General features: G+C 33.0%; 1 protein-coding gene across 1 annotated transcript in view; it reads right to left on the bottom strand.

Annotated features, from left to right (window-relative positions):
* Positions 1-2,805: 2,805 nt before the first annotated feature.
* The window catches only part of LOC127732233 (uncharacterized), a 43,398-nt gene continuing 32,809 nt past the window's right edge, over positions 2,806-13,394 (bottom strand). The window contains exons 7-9 of the mRNA XM_052241314.1: positions 10,457-10,516; positions 6,269-6,316; positions 2,806-3,060 (exon numbers count right to left, since the gene is read on the bottom strand). Coding sequence (XP_052097274.1) covers positions 3,050-3,060; positions 6,269-6,316; positions 10,457-10,516 — 119 coding nt within the window. The 3' untranslated portion in view covers positions 2,806-3,049. The remainder of the gene's footprint in view (positions 3,061-6,268; positions 6,317-10,456; positions 10,517-13,394) is intronic.

The following is a 13,394-nucleotide window of genomic DNA, read 5'->3' as shown; positions in this document are numbered from 1 at the left end:
ATGCATGATGCTAACATTTACATTGACTTTTTTACCAAGTGAATTGAACGAAGAGGTAAACAAATGGTAGTTGAAAGGTCTATCTTAGAATGAATTTGTAGTCAGAGGCTGACAACTTCCTAATACCAAAGTTTTACGTTCTTTGTTTATCGATGTCATTCATATGTCACTTATTTTAGAAAGTGTGCTCGATTTAGATTGTTCTGTGTTGTTATGTGAATGCTATAATTGAGTCCGAATAAAAAGAAACATCCCAAGGCATAATATTGTTTATCCTTTGAAGTAAACTAACTTATAGTATTTTATTCCTTTTATTGATAAACAACTTATAAAGGGTCACCTAAAAAATTTCCATCCATCAAACATATATGCAGCTCAATGAATGCACAATCGTTTCAACTGCATAGCAAACATCCGCTTTTGGATGCGCTATGCAGTTGAAACGGCACACACATGTTTTCCTGTTCAATGTTTTATTCCCAATGCAGTGCAGGAAATCATGATTTTGCGCAATGCCAAAATATAAGCATCAACAGGATTGATGACCTTATATATATATATATATATAGTAGTATATTGCATATGTTGTTTTGATAGGCATATGAAGGACCAGATGATTAATATGAATTTGTACTAGACGACACACTGTTCCAAATTTTGAAACGTGCTAGTTTACAAAGTCAGCAAGAAGACATGTCAACCTACCCGGACACATTATTCTTACTCCGGACCAACCAATCTTTACTCTTACGAAATGTCGCATGCATAGCATAGAGGCAGCCAATCTTTGATTTGACCCTTGCGAGGATCGAACACAAGATATCCCGCACTCAAGCAGTGGTTTAGCTTCAATTGGGACAATAAGGCAACAGCTTCATCAAATATGGAATAGGATCCCAGTTGCGAGACACCTGTACCGACGAATGAAGTCCCTTAATAAATCTTCCATCTTTTAAATGGGATATTGTACCGAGATGAAAATTATGTAAAGATGCTTAAATTTGTAGTATATTCATAGGGTATTCATTAAACCTCCAACTTCTATTAATTTGTAAGTGATTCTAAAATGTATAGGGTAGATGATAGTCTGAATAAATGGTTCAAATTTTATTTTCGATTTTAACCAGAAAGTTAATAAAATTACCTTCCTTTTACTCGAAATAGTATTGCTCTCTTAAACTCCTGTCAGCAGCACCTGCATACGGAATATATATTTCCAAATTGATACGATATTCCAGGGCTTATATTTCCTATCATGATTTCCTTCATAGAGAGTTGCTGCTCACAAGGAAGCTATTAAATCAAGAGTTCCAAATGGTGAAGTTGAAATAATCTCTTCGTAAATTTTACCTACGCCATCAAGAGTTGGTTGATCGTTATGGAATATCCGTTTCACAGATGACAGCTGACATGTTCCTAATGTCGTACCTACAATCCCGTTCATTTTTCACGAATGTGACCTAATGTGAATTAGACTTATTACCGGGTTTGTACTAACATGAGCACCACGACGGCTGCCACATGTGGAGCGTGATCTACTTACCCTTCCGGAGCAGCTGAGATCACCAAGTTTTTGGTTGGGTTCGTTTTGCTCAGTCTTTAAGTTTTGTTTTATGTACTATTATTTGTCTGTTGGTCATGGCGTTGTCAATTTTTTTTCGACTTATGAATTTGAATGTCCCTCTGGTATCTTTCGCCTATCGTTTGGAACGTATCCGTCATCATCTGTGGAACAGATATTCCATAACGGTCAACCAACTTGTGATGGCGTCCGTTAAATTTACGAAGGGATGATATTAATGAGTGTAAGCGGTCTAAGGCACGTCTTAGCGGTGTTTAGATTCCAGTCCGTAAGTCGTGAAAGTTGTCACGGATAGAGTAAACTATTGGCCTTATAAAGCTTGTTTGCATCAACAATGAATACGCCCAAAACCTAAAAAGAGGGAAAATTGTAATGTACTAGAAAGGGCAATACTTCCGATAGAGAGTCCACTAGATATTAATATATAATTCAACAAATTTGTAGATCTTTCCTTTCAGATATTTTTTGTGAATAAAGTGTCCTTCTATCTTATATAGTTTTCAAAATAATAGCAAAAGAGCAACAAAAAAAATCGCCTAGATGAAATAAAAAGTAAATGGAGATTAATGACCAAAATGATGATTATATATAACTATAAAAACAAATCTTTCACGTAGCTTCCCGATCCCCAAATTACATTATAAATCGAAACGAAAAAACGGAAGGAAGTCGATATCCACGGACAGGAAGATTCAAATAGATAACGTTTTGATTATTTTGTGTTATCAAAATAAACACCCTTTCTTTTGTAGAGCATGCATCAGTATCTACCTAAGTATTTTCATTGAAATGTGTTTAACATTTCTATAAATTTACAAAAGTAGGTGATTTTATTTTTCTTCGGATGGTTTCATAATTACATAAACGATTTTTTGGTTGATTGTTTCAAATGCAGTTATATTTTGCATTTAATGCACAATCGAGAAATGCTTGAAAAAAATAAACGTGCACACCTTTCTCTAAATATACAGGGTTCATTTTGTTTTGTTGGCTAGTCATTGCTCAGAGAAACACATGTTTAGTTTGCATGCATTTGATGAGATGAAATACTCAATGGAATTAAATAAAACATCTATGTTATCATGATGTTATAAATATCTAGACATGGACAACTGCATTTAATTAATATTAAAGAAATAAATATAACATGTGTAACTATAAACGAAGTCAAACCGGGAGTAGCAAGACCACAAATAATAAAAGCAAGAAGCGCAATGATTATTTATTAAAAGTTCATAGTTGCCAACATTGAAGTCGATATCTTTCATGCAGGTGAACAATGTTCTGATTTCCGTCACTGTCTGCGCTGTAACTTCGTTTAGTATATTCAAATTTTAATGATTCAAAAGATACTGATAGAAACATTTTACACCATGTGAATCTTTTTGCAATATATCCAAAAAGTTAATATAAACATAATAAATGTGTAAAAATCTGGGGTGATGAAAAATGGCTCAACAGATCAGCTTAGTTTTCAACTGAAAAATAAAGAAAATCATGATTGACCAACATTGTTATGAATGAGTTAACACCCACCAAACAAATGAATGTTTATCTTTAGTAACAGACAATTTAATCATAATTTATTAGAACAATCTTATTGATTAATATTGGATTGGGACATTTTGTAAGGGAAACACTAATCGAACAAGAACTAATCAGTGGTTATAACAAAGTACAAGCATTTTACTTTCTTTGATCTACCTATGATAGCACGAAATGTCATCAGTTATACCATTCTGATAATTGTGTTTGGCACTACCAATACTCATTAGTAGTTCTCAAACTTAAAAAATGTATCGAGTCCAAACCATATATATATATTTTAGCACAAAAATGTTCAATGGTAAATCTGCAAATTTGCGGATGCACATTTTTGTTCTTCCCTGCTTCCGCAAATTTGCAGATTAAACATTGTTGTGCTGATATTTAGAGTAATTATGAATATAATATGTGTTTTCAGTCGTGTATCACCTTCACTGGTGATCCGATTGATGGATCTGTCGTACAGTTGTCAGTTGTTTAGACGTACTTACATATTTATATATATGTAGGACTCTAAAGTGCGACGGGGACGCTAAAACGCGATGGTCAAGCTAAAGTGCGATGGCCTACGCTAAAGTGCGATGGTTTGATACGCTAAAGTGCGATGGTCTGTGCTATTCATTTGAACACGCTAAAGTGCGTTTTTCCGCAAAAGTATCGACGTTAGCAACATTCGACAGCATTATGACGAGATTGTTTGTCCAGATTAAGGATTTGTATTACACAAGAAAAGAAAGAAGAGAGAAAGAAATGATCACAATCTGGAACTATTTTGGTCGTTGCTGGAAGAGGTTAACTTAATTTGTAAAATTGTAAAGAGAGCTTTAATCAAAACAGTTACTTTTTTATTGAATAATTCTATAAAAAAAAATTACAATATGGTTTGTTATTTCTGTTAAATAATGAATATACTTCAACTAGACAGCAACCTGACGAGTAGATGTGTAGTATCATCATAAAATATGATTGCCAATACGACAACTCTCTATCCACGACCTAATGTCATTGATGTATGCAACGTTAGGTATGACCTTTAACGCGGAGCATTGTCTTACACAACATATTATTTTTATTAAAAAACGACTTCTACTAAATTCCGGATATACTAACTATATTGCAGTTTAACCATTACATTTTTTGGACAACTATCGTACTTTAAATAAAAATAAGAAGATGTAGTATAAACTATCAATCCAACCCAAAATGTCGTTTATGTATGCAACTAATAATCATACGGCCGTCAACGTAAAGCCTTGGCCCATGCCGCATAACAAGCTATATAGGGTTATAAAATGACCAGTGTAAAACAATTCAAAAGAGAAAGACTACGGTTTGATATATAAATAAAACAATAAACGAAAATGTAATAGGAACTCCATAGGTGGATCCAGGGGGGCCCGGGAGGAGGGGGGGGGGGCGGGCCCCCCTTTCGTTGGAAAAATTTGGTTGATTATATAGGGAATCACTGAAGCATGACTGGAGTGCCCCCCCCCCCCTTTAGGTCAGTCAGCGCCCCCCCCCCCCTTATGAAAAGTTCTGGATCCGCCACTGAAATTTACTCAGCAACAAACGAAAACCATTGCCTGAACCACATTACCGTTACACCATCGGACTTTAGCGTGTCATACCATCGCACTTTAGCGTTATACCTGATCGCACTTAAAAAAAAAAAAACAACCATCGCACTTTAGCGTCTGACACCATCGCACTTTAGAATAGACCATCGTACTTTCGCGTGACCATCGCACTTTAGAATAGACCATCGTACTTTAGCGTGACCATCGCACTTTAGAGTACCATCGCACTTTAGAGTCCTACATATATATATCTTTGTTTTCGTAAACAAATAGGACATTTAAAGTGCAGTGAAAACGAAAAGCTATGATAAATGCAAACAATTCCTGCTGGAAGAAAAACCTTAGTATTTCGAATGTTCTTAAAAATTTTATAAACAGTGAATTAACGGAATGTATACTGGGCTGGTGAGACCTTCGGAAACGAAATACTCAATAGCAGACGCTTTAACGAGTTATTGAAAAACTGCGTTCAATTTTGTTCGTTAAACGCAAATTTTGTCTTCATAAGTTTCATCAGTGGCAAATTATTCCAAGAATTACTGATTTAGTTTTTGTATTAAAGAGTATTTCAATTTAAGTGTGTCAGGTTATATGTATAAGTTTGACTTTCTTGACGACATACTGGTCACCAACATGACCAAGGCGGTACGAGGACAACATTTTCATCCGGAATTCCGTACATTTTTCAGATCGTAACATTTTATTGTTAATTTGGAGTTCTTTGATCTGTGATAGTAACTACCAACTTTGTTTACATTTGTCATAGATATATGGTATGAGTGCCAATGCGACAACTCTCCATCCAAGTCTCAACTTGAATATATTGATTATAACCCTCATTTTTGGCAACGACTTTACGTTGACCACATTATCTTTTAATCAACATCTCCTTTTATTCATATTTACAAAAATGTTTCCATTTAAAAGCAAGCAAAGTTTTTGACGATTTGTATAATATCATTTTATATCCATTATAAATACACACATATATGAATAAAGGGAGATGATACAGCAATTCAATGATTCAAATCGAGTGCGAGAAAGTTGTTTTATGATCGCTCTCGTTTATTTACTGGACATTCTGGGGAAAGTTCCTTAAATGCTTTTTTTGCTGGTTAGTAGTCAGTGTTTTTGTCCGTTTTTATTCATAGCATTGCCTGCCAATTTATACATGTGATTTTTTACCGCTTAATATATCTTATTGTTATTAATATTTTTGTCAGTTCGATTACTGCATATGCTGTGAATTCTTCCCTGGAGGTAACAGTTAGACAAGCACAAATAAACGAATTTTGATGTGAAATTCTTTTATTTTGCTTTTGCAATTATTTTCTTTTTTACTTTGGATCGACAGTATCTCTGGTTTATCTCATTTATTAAGTTTAACAAATATGACAGGTTAACATATATTTATTGAGTTTGAAACTTAATATCTCGGGACCATACCAACGGGACACTCTTACATAATCAAATTTAAACCGAAAATGTTAAACACCCTTCCAGTTATCAGTACTTAAACCTTTAGACATAACACGTATCCATAACTTAGTATGCTTATACTTACGATCGAGAAGACGTTGGGCGAGTCTATCAAGGAAGAATCTTTTTGCAACTGAAAGAAAAAAAATCATAACAATAAAGAAATTCAATGTTATAAAAATATTTTAATAAGTCGAAGCAAAGAGGGCTCGAAAAAAAACGATGACAAAGAAAACTAAAAGAGACTATAATACATTGAAAATACTTACGAAAATTCATAGCAAACTATAGAAAGAGCAACACGAACCCCGGCAGAAAATAGGGGCGATCTAAGGTGCTCCGAGAGAAAGGGCCGATTCTGCTCAACAACATCCCTAAAGGAGTAGGGCCACGAAGGGTTAAAAACAAATATTTATTCTGGTGAATATCACGGACAGTATACACCATGCCCTCTCATGGCGTCGTAATTTTTATTTTAATTAAAGAAATATTGAAAAAGCTTATTTAACCACTGTGCAATATGAAATACAAATTCTCACGTGGTTTCGTCTTATGTCCTACGATTTTCTATGTATGCTATTGTTCACAGTTCTGTAATTTATTTACACCATCCGTAGTAATTATTTAAAATGTTAACTTGGCATGCCATACATGATAGAAAATGCGGACGTGAAGGAAAGCATTTCATCAAAGCGTCAACATAAGATTACAATGCGCGGGTTACCTTTCGACGATTTCGTCTTTAAAAAAGATACGTGTATCTAAAAGTAAATTTGTATTGATTTTTTTATGTTGACACCCATATCAACCTGCTGGATATAAAATTTTACGGAAAAAAACTACGGCTCTAATTTAAAACTGTCATATTTTTGTTTGCAAGGCACAGACCGGGCTAATTATTACAAAATAACGGGGAAATGAACTTTAAAATAACTTGCAAATTCATAATTTTTATTTCTACTCATATTTGTTTTGTTTTCTAATAAAAACAGTTATGAGGACGTATCTTTCCGTGTTTAAAAACCTCGCCGGATCGGCGGTTAACGAAGTTTCGCTGAAAACAAAGACTTGTTATTCCTTTTTCTTCTTTTTTGTTTGTTATAAATAAGAAAATGATAAATTATAGAATTTATTTTATTTATAGCAATTGTACAAGTTCTTGGTACAGTTATTTCGTCACAGAATCTATCCTACCTCGGAAATGGCGGCGTTGAATCAGGATTTGCTTGTTAGCAAAAGTTAAATTTTCTATGTGGCCACAGGCCTCGACCACGCTAAATATTGTTGCAAACTGAATCAAAGTGTCAAACAATCAAAATAAGAGTACAATTACTTTGGTCGAGGCCTGTGGCCAACGCGAAATTTAAGAATAAATGCTAATGCGTCGCCAGTAAACTTAATTTGTGATCATCAAATCACCAATTGATGCCGTCGGAGCTTAAAATACAATACAGTTATCTCCAAAACTTGCATTTTGAAAATTGTTCACCAATTATTAAAGTAAATGATGAGTAAAAGTTTTATTGATAAATTTCCATGAAAAAAATGAACGATGAGAAAATGTATATTTGAGTGCACAATAATCAATTTTAACTGAAAATAAACACTTACATTCATTTACTCTTTCTACAGACACTGTGCCTGTTTGCGGATAGGCATATCTGTCCTCCACTGTAATGTGAAAAGAGGCTAAATTATACCTTGACACTACTTTTAATGTGATTATGATTTTAACTAGCAATAACAAGAAACAAAAATGTTTACTAACTGACTATCCTTGATTATAAAAAAGTCAATATCATAATACTGTTTGCATTGCTGCCTAAATTTTTAAGGACTTTGACAATCACCTACTTTTGAGAAAGATTTTGATGTAATAAGTCGTTAATTTGACAATAATCAACATTGTTTTTGGTAATATGTAAGTAGTTTTCATTTCTACAGAAACATTGTCCGTTTGTGGTTAAGCACTTCTCTGACCCCCCCCCCCCCCCCTGATTAATGACAATATAAAGACATTATACACCAACAGGGTACTTTTCATTTCAAAATTTCTCCTGTAACTGGTATTACTGAACATGTCCGATATTGGAATAAAGAAGTTAGAAGATGCCTAACCCGTCGAGGTTTAATTTGTTCCCCTTTCTGAACTTTATGGATTCATGATTGTTTTACTGTTTTATGTTAGTCCTGACTTTCCTTGATTATAAAAAAATCAATATCAAAATAATGTCTGCATTGCCTTCTACATTTTTCAGGACTTTGACTTTAACCTTAATTTGATGTACAAAGTAGATAGTTTTACAATCATCAAATTTGTTTGTGTTTATATAAAAATGGTATTTTCTACAAAAACAGTGTCCGTGTGTGGGTAGGCACTTCTCTGGCCCAGTGCTAAATTACAATATAAAGAAATTAAACACCGACCATTTACTCTTCCTTCCAATGCAATTTGTTTGTTGACAAGTATTTTGAAGGGTAAGATTTCACGTTCTACTAGTCCGTAACTAAGAAAGACACTGTTCTAATTCCAAATGTTTTGGGTATATAATTTCGCCAAAAAAACATAAGCAAGAAAGTCATTTTTGTGCCTCAAAACCTTTTTTGTCAATATTGAAACCATTCAAAAGCGTACGAAAAGTATAAATTTCTCCTCTGACTGGTATAACTGAAAATGTCCGATGGATTCATTATTGTTTTCTGTTTTAAGTTAGTCCTGGTTTTAACGGTACTATGACTTTGACAATCTTTCTGAACAAAGATACCAATTAACTATTAAAAACGCAATATCAAGAAGAAGGCCCAACATTTTCATTCAACACATTATTCCTAAATATTTGAATTGAGAAAGGGACAATATAAACATAAGTTTATTCATATATATTGTATAACTGCCAATGAAACTACTCTCCACATATGAATTTGATATTTTATGGCGGCCATCTTTGAAAATGCCACCATTTTGAAATTTCAAGGTGGATCAATAGCTAATATTATTTGAAAAATCAAGAACTACTACCATTCCAAATTTGGTGCTGTTATCATCAAACCCACATTTTTTTCATCGATCTGCCGGACTAACAAGACACCAAATGAAACAGAAATTAACAAATACAGGTCTCCGAACGGTCTTCAAAAATGAGCAACACCCATACCGTATAGTCAGCTATGAAAGGCCCCGAAATGAAAAATTTAAAGCAATTTAAACGAGAAAACTAACTGCATAATTTATGTACAAAATAATGAACGAAAAACAAATATGATACACAGAAAACAAACTACAACCACTGAATTACAGGTTTCTGACTTAGAACATACACATACATAATGTGGCGGCGTTAAACATATTAGCGGGCGCCCAAAGTTTCCCTAACCTGGGACAGTGGTGTAACAGTTCAACATAAGCACAAACTATACCAATCAGTTGAAAAGGGCTTTGGCGGTATGGGCTTTGCTCATTGTCGAAGGCTGTACGGTGACCTATAGTTGTTAATTTCTGTGTCATTTGGTGTCTTGTGAAGAGTTTTATCATTGGCAATCATACACCATCTTCTTTTTTTATATTAACTCATCGGATGGATTTAAACAGAACTATATATAACAAAAGCACAGTGTTGACGTTAAATGGTACAGTTGTCATTTAATGAATGATTTGTCTACTTTAAAATAAAGAAACCATATTTTGCTAGTCGAAAATATGAGATTACTTTAGTAAGGCTAAAGAACTGTGTCTGGGATATGAATGAACCTTAAAATTGTGTAAGTTATTAACTATAAGGGTAGTTGTTAAGTAAATGTACACGTATATTATAGTTTGTAATTATATAGGCATATTCACCTTTATTAGCGGGGAAGTATGGAGTTATCTGGTACATTATACATACGGCCTTGACCATTGTTCGGCTATATTTTATATGTTGTGTTTTAGATTTGACATTCTAAGGTTTTTCTTATGTTTCGTTTTAAAAGAGATTTTGAAAACCATTCTTTCATTGTATGGAGCGTGAATCTAATAACGACGTTATAATTTCAATTGCCTTTAGAAAATGAATCAACACTTATTATATTCTATGTTGCATAAGGCTTATTCGTAGCGATGCCAAAAGCGTTAACTATGATGAAAAAGGTCGAGGGAAAGTGTTAACTCTCTATAATAAGAAATAATGAAATATTATAGTATAAATGAATTTTACAATAATTTCACAAGAATTATCTACTAAAGAAGACCAAATCTATAACAATTAATTACAATATAGAATAAAACAAAACTTACATTCGTGCACTTTCTCTGCAGAAACCGTGCCTGTTTGTGGGTAAATATACCGTTTATTTACTGTAATAAGACAATAGAAGATTATGAATACACTTATTTATCATCGATTATATCATGCAACAAAGTTAATATTTCAGACTCAATATAACATATTTGATCACTGTGACATTTGAAGCAGGAGATACATACTTTATTGAGGTATAATATTTACTCCTTTTACAAATGATCCATTTGCAAATGTTTGCAGTTGACTTTTGATTCTTAAATGAACATCAGTTTGAATGATTTATGAACAAATGTATACATATATATCTATATATATATTCGGCCGTTGTCTGCTCTGTGGTCGGGCTGTTGTCTCGTTGACATAGTCCCCATTTCCATTCTCAATTTTATATAACATATATAGGTATAAATCGTCTCAAATATAGCCCAACAATAATTGATCTTCAAATTTTAGTTATCAAACTTTTGGTCTTCCCTCAGCTGGACTGGAACCCTAGCTGTGACAACATGGCAACACTGCCTGTACGTTCTAAACTGTTTGAACTTCTCCTTTTTAATTATCTTATACAGCTTAAGAGGTCTCATGATTAATTTTGTTAATAGTCGCGCGACTTGCGAGTAGCCTTAGTGTTGTGAGGAGATCTCAAATTTTGACAGAGAAGTCTTAGTGATTAATGATTATAGAGATAATGATAGCAGAAAAGACTTTATGAAATAGCTGTCCTGACTCATCCGTATTATTATGACCATATTTACTCTATTGTAATTACATAATACTTGACGTCCTGCAAGAAACATGATTCAAATTTTTGCATATAATTATCTAAAGTTCTCCATCTTTTACCAATACCTTTGACATGTTTACCTTGTTTAAGAAATTGATTGTGGTAAGATTAACAAGCTGCAGATTTGTTTGTGGTACTGTAACTTCATACAATTTTGCGAAATTACGACGGAATATGGTTCGCAAAAATTGAAACTCGAATTTTAAGTTTAGTATAGCATTTTATGTGTGTTATATTTCTTGAAATCACTATTAAGCATCTCATAAATATGTCCATCGATCAAAAATAACAATCATAGTCAACGTTTTAGTTTTTACACATTTATCAATTTTAAATGAAGATTAACACTTACATTCATTTAATCTTTCTACAGAGACTGTGCCTGTTTGTGGATAGGGATATCTGACCTTTACTGTAATGTGACAAATAGGCAAAATTATATCTTGACACTTATACCATCGTGATTATGATTTCTACTCGTAGTAACACGTTCCACAAAAATGTGTACTTACTGACTATCCTTGTTTATGAAAAATAATTAAAGTACTATATGCATTGCCATTTGATAAGGAATCTTTCCGTTTTGATTTTTTTGTGGATATTCTTTTTATTCTACTTTTTTTGTTAGAACTTTGAAAGTAACCACTTACACAAAAGATGTTGATATAATAAGGTGGTAGTGTCACAACTATTAAAAATCAAATTTGTTTGTGTAAATATGTAAAGAGGTTCTAATTTCTACATATTCAATATCCGTTTTTTGGGAATGCACTTCTCTGTCCAACAGCACTTTGACAATATAAAGAAATTATTAACCAACACGTTACTTGTCATGTTATGTTTCTGCTCTGACTAATATTACTGGAAATGTTCGATATTGGAATGAAATAATAGGTTAAATATCAAAAGCAGATAGAAGATGCCTACCTAGTCGAGTTTTTATTTGTTTCTCTTTCTGAACTTTATAAAATTTTTCAGTTTTTCATTAGACCTGTTGATAACTTGTACTATGAGTTTGATATGCACACTGAACATAGACATTTCTTAATCATGTGCTAGTATTTAAAAAAATCCTATATCAAGAAGAAAGCACAACGTCTTCATTTAACATATTATTCCTAAATATTTGAATCGAGAAAGTGACAATCTATAATTGTCCTTCTATGACTGATATGTCTACTTTAAAGTAAGATAATCATCTTTCATATGACGAAAATAGGTGATTATTATTTTCATATGACTTAAGAACAGTGTTTGGTATATGAATTATGACATAGTTTTAACCATAAGGAATGTTGTTAAGTAAATGTGTAAGCATACTATAGGCATACAGTATTTAGGAAGATACTAGGAAGCATGCAGTTATCTGGTATCTGGTATGATATACATATACCTTGACCAGTCTTTGGTTTAAATATCTACCTTGTTTTTTTTAGATCTGACATTCTAGGTTTTTTTCTTTTGTTGCATGCATACGAGATTTCGAAAATAAATCAAAAATCATATAACGATGACACGATCTCATGTGCCTTTTGACAATACATCAACTGTGATGTTTTCCTGTGCTGTATCAAGCTTTATCAAATACTTGTAGAAAATAATGGTATAATTGTACCCCTTGATAAAACTAATGTATACATATATTTCTTCATTAAATTTGACGAATTGTCTTAGCCGTGTGATATGACTTTTGTTATCAACTGCTTCCGGTATATATCAACTGTTTCCAACAGTTTAACAAATATGACAGGTTAACATATATTTATTGAGTTTGAAACTTAATATCTCGGGACCATACCAACGGGACACTCTTACATAATCAAATTTAAACCGAAAATGTTAAACACCCTTCCAGTTATCAGTACTTAAACCTTTAGACATAACACGTATCCATAACTTAGTATGCTTATACTTACGATCGAGAAGACGTTGGGCGAGTCTATCAAGGAAGAATCTTTTTGCAACTGAAAGAAAAAAAATCATAACAATAAAGAAATTCAATGTTATAAAAATATTTTAATAAGTCGAAGCAAAGAGGGCTCGAAAAAAAACGATGACAAAGAAAACTAAAAGAGACTATAATACATTGAAAATACTTACGAAAATTCATAGCAAACTATAGAAAGAGCAACACGAACCCCGGCAGA

The sequence above is a fragment of the Mytilus californianus genome, unplaced genomic scaffold (genome assembly GCF_021869535.1).
Source record: "Mytilus californianus isolate M0D057914Y unplaced genomic scaffold, xbMytCali1.0.p SCAF_22, whole genome shotgun sequence".
NCBI lineage: Eukaryota > Metazoa > Mollusca > Bivalvia > Mytilida > Mytilidae > Mytilus > Mytilus californianus.
The sequence above is the reverse complement of the archived record's forward strand: the minus strand, read 5'-3'. Positions and strand labels throughout refer to the sequence as shown.